We start from the raw sequence: 4,089 nt of genomic DNA, 5'->3' as shown, positions 1-4,089 counted from the left end.
CAAATTTTCTATACAACATAAGAACATGTATATGTATCAGAAAAAATTATAAAAATGGAGAATTCCTTCTTTATGATTTTTTAAAAATACCTGTACTGAAGAAGCTACACGAGCACTATATGCCAAAATCGTATGATAAACCCTGGTTACATGTATATTTTGACCCATTGTCATCATTACAGGGTGATATTGGAATGAAAGGAGAGCTTGGTAGTAGAGGTCCATCAAGGACCATTAGGCAAAGGAGGATCACCTGTATAATACTGTCATATTGTATTACAATTATGTACATCACAATAGGGTCTTAAAGGAATAAAAGGACAGAGTGGTATTGATGGTGATAAAGGAGAGAAAGGAAGGGAAGGAGGACCAGGAGTTAATGGAACCAAAGGACTAACAGGAGAGAAAGGAATGAAAGGAGAGAAAGGTTCTATTGGACTACAAGGAAACAAAGGAGATACTGGCACTAATGGAAGAAATGGTAGCATTGGCCTACCTGGAATTGACGTATGTTCATGTATATACATGTATTTCTCACTTTCAAGAATTCTAGGGTATTTCTACTACGCCTGGTTCCAAAGGAATGTTGGGTGGACCAGGAAGAGAAGGATTATTAGGAGCAAAGGTTATAGTTCTTCACAAATTGATGTTTTATTGCATGATTATAGGGGCATCAAGGACAAACAGGTTTATCTGGAATTGATGGGGTGCCAGGTGTTGCTGGAAAACGAGGGCTTCCTGTTAGTTTTTGTAAACAATGGGCTTGGTTCTATTTTCATTGTACAGGGTAGAGAAGGTAACATTGGTATGTTGGGTGATGAAGGACAAAAGGGACAAATGGTATGTTGTGTAATAACATGTTGTTATACTTTCATTGAAAAGTGTAGGGCCCAAAGGGAATGAAAGGTAAACGTGGCGATAGAGGGTTACACGGGCTAAATGGTGCTAGAGGACTTAATGTAAGTTTGAAGCTTAGTTAGACTTGCAATAGTTTACTTACTGTGTCACTTTTTGATTGTATTTCAATATACTGTGATAGCACCTCTCTATTGTTGCAGGGAAGTCAAGGGATTAAAGGAGTTAAGGGAGAATTGGGTCCTCCTGGGAATCGAGGTCCTACTGGTGATGCTGGTGATAGAGGAATGGATGGTACAATGGGAATGAAAGGAGAGAATGGAAGTAGAGGAGACAATGGAATGATTGGATTACCTGGAGACAGAGGGAGAAAAGGACATCAGGGAAACAAGGGAGTAGATGTAAATATTCATCAATTTTTTAGCATAATTTAACTTGAGTATAGGGAAGTAATGGAATTGATGGGAGACGGGGAAAACCAGTATGTAAGTGAACTTTTTGAATTTATTTCAATTGAAATAGGGCTCTGTGGGAAACAAAGGAGCTATTGGAAATAAAGGAGACAATGGAACCGATGTTAGTAACTTGATGTATACAGTTGCTATCTTTATTATTATTATTAGGGGATGATGGGTATGAAGGGAATGCCAGGTAGCAGAGGACCAATAGGGCCACTAGGACCAACTGGATCAACTGTAACTATAATAATAATAACATAATTATTTAAATAAATAAATTATTATTCTGTAGGGATTTCATGGAATAAAAGGACCTAATGGTGGGATTGGTGATAAAGGAGAAAAAGGATATAAAGGAGAACAAGGAATAACTGGAAACATTGGTATTACTGGAATCACAGGAGATGAAGGAATGAAAGGAGAAAGAGGCCCTGTTGGGTTTAATGGTGATCAAGGAAATATTGGTGATAAAGGAATGAAGGGCTTGCATGGACTAAAAGTAAGGACTAGTTGGATTTGAAATAATTACCTTATATTTTGTACCATACTAGGCCCAAAAGGGTAATACTAGTCATATTGCCAGTACTGGTGATAAAGGAATTGTTGGATCCAGTGGGGACAAAGTAAAGTATAATACAGTGTTTTAGACTTTAGTACATGTATATGTCATCATTATTGGCCTCACTGCACTTTATAAGGCACTGGATACTTTGGTTATTTTTAATGTAGGGAATGATGGGAGACAAAGGTGACATGGGGGACATTGGACCAACTGTAAATGGATCAGTGGGACCTATAGGATTTAAGGCTAGTTAGATAAATCTACTTTAAGCCCAACATACACTGAGCAACTTTGTTGCCAGTACCTTTGATGTGGTGAGGCAACTTGTTGCCAGAAGTTGAGAGTCTCTCTACTTTCTGCAACATGTTGCCCAGTTTTGCTCAACTACATCAAAGGTCTGACCACAAGTTGCCGGCAACAAAGTTGCTCAGTGTATGTTTGGGTTTAGCTGTAAAATTTCCAATTATACCTGTACCGTACTCACCTGTCATACTTTGTGTTCATTTTACTTGAGAAATTTTATCTTTGAATGACATCTTGGCTTATAGTTGATGCACATACATGTACATATGCATGCATAAAATAGACCTTTAGATGTTGTAGGAACATTTAATAATTATTGGCAACATCAATATTATTTTTATATAGCCATGTACCTGTTGTGTTTTATTTTAATGATATTTGTGTTGTTTAGGGTGAGAAAGGGGATAAAGGTAACAGAGGATCCAAAGGAGACATTGGTTCTGAGGTAAATCAAATCATTTTGATTTTTGAATGAATTAATAACAATTAATTATTATTATCATTTAGGGTCCTAAAGGCACAAAAGGTATGAATGGTCCTCCTGGTGATGGTGTCATTGGATCTAAGGTACAAAATAATTACATATGTATTATATTAATAAATTGGCACAGGGTGAGATGGGTCCATTTGGAGATCCTGGCTCTAGAGGAGTTGATGGTGAAATTGTATGTTCACATGTTATGATGTAGCAGTTTATTATCTTTGCTAATTGCTAATCATACCACTCCCTTTATATAGGGTATGACTGGTGATGATGGTGATGATGGTGAAAATGGTTTTAAAGGTTTTAAAGGAATTACTGGAGATCCTGTAAGATGTCATTATGACTGACCACAAAGAGTATAATTATACTTCAGGGTGCTCGTGGATTGAAAGGTTTTCCAGGTATGATCGGTGATGATGGCAATGTGGGAAGCCCTGGAGCAATTGGTCCAGCTGTAAGTCATTAGTGATTTATAGATACTAATTATAAGGACACAGGGTAGTATTGGGTCAAAAGGAAATACTGGTCCTCCTGGTGATAAAGGACTAAGAGGATCAATTGGTTCTACTGGTATTATTGTGAGTTTTAATAAAGAGAGAGTCATTGTGACAACTGTATGTTAACAGGGAAATAAAGGAATGCAAGGAGTAAATGGAGACTTGGGCATGAGAGGGGATGATGGCGAAGCAGGAGAAAAAGTATAATCATAATTTCTCTCATTAAATTCTATGTCCCTTTTTATAAGGGTTTTATGGGAAATAAAGGATATAGAGGTCTTCGTGGAATTACTGGAGCACGGGGCGACCCTGTGAGTTTGTAATAGCATTTATACCTTATACATGTACGTGTTTATTATGCTTGGCTTACTTCTTATTTTTCTTTTCTTTTTTTAGGGAACAAAAGGAGAAACCGGTATCATTGGTGATAATGGTGAGACTGGTGTGCAGGGAGATAATGGAACCAAAGGAGATGCTGGTCGTGTTGGAAAGCCTGGTCCAAAGGGAACTACAGGATTAATAGTAATTTAAAATTGTTATATTAATGAGTTTGAACAATTATAAAGGGATTTACTGGAAAGCCAGGACTAAGAGGAGATACTGGAAATACGGGACCACCTGGCAAAAAAGTATGTGTGTTTTAGCTAAACTGTGAAGGCATACTCATAAAGGGCTTGATTGGTGGTGTTGGGCCAAATGGAGACATTGGTGATATGGGCTTGAAAGGATCGAAAGGCATCACAGTTAGAATTTTGTCGTTTAAAGCAGTAGAATATTGTCTCATTTGTGTATAATAGGGCCCTAAAGGAGTAAATGGATCAAAAGGTGATAATGGAAGTACTGGAATGGATGGAAGAATAGGAAAAATGGTTATCTTTATTTGCTTGTAAAACTGCGTTATTCTTTTAAAAATTTCAGGGCTTGCAGGGA

The 4,089-nt window shown here is 37.3% G+C and overlaps 1 protein-coding gene across 1 annotated transcript; it reads left to right on the top strand.

Annotated features, from left to right (window-relative positions):
• Positions 1-201: 201 nt before the first annotated feature.
• On the top strand, positions 202-4,083 carry LOC105315486 (fibril-forming collagen alpha chain-like; the record flags this gene model as incomplete). The annotated part of the gene is made up of 26 exons (XM_011410161.2): positions 202-255; positions 301-507; positions 554-625; positions 669-740; positions 787-840; positions 888-959; positions 1,059-1,256; positions 1,301-1,336; positions 1,378-1,431; positions 1,479-1,550; positions 1,606-1,812; positions 1,865-1,936; positions 2,043-2,120; positions 2,570-2,623; positions 2,686-2,745; positions 2,790-2,843; positions 2,917-2,988; positions 3,036-3,116; positions 3,160-3,240; positions 3,289-3,360; positions 3,408-3,470; positions 3,556-3,681; positions 3,726-3,788; positions 3,831-3,902; positions 3,957-4,028; positions 4,078-4,083. Coding segments are annotated over 26 exons (2,124 nt in total), but the record flags the coding sequence as incomplete, so codon positions are not given.
• Between the last annotated feature and the right edge of the window lie 6 nt (positions 4,084-4,089).

Source organism: Amphimedon queenslandica, unplaced genomic scaffold (assembly GCF_000090795.2).
Source record: "Amphimedon queenslandica unplaced genomic scaffold, v1.1 AMPQUscaffold_9982_Cont17733, whole genome shotgun sequence".
Classification (NCBI taxonomy): domain Eukaryota; kingdom Metazoa; phylum Porifera; class Demospongiae; order Haplosclerida; family Niphatidae; genus Amphimedon; species Amphimedon queenslandica.
Note: the sequence above shows the minus strand (reverse complement) of the source record. Positions and strands in the feature narration are given on the sequence as shown.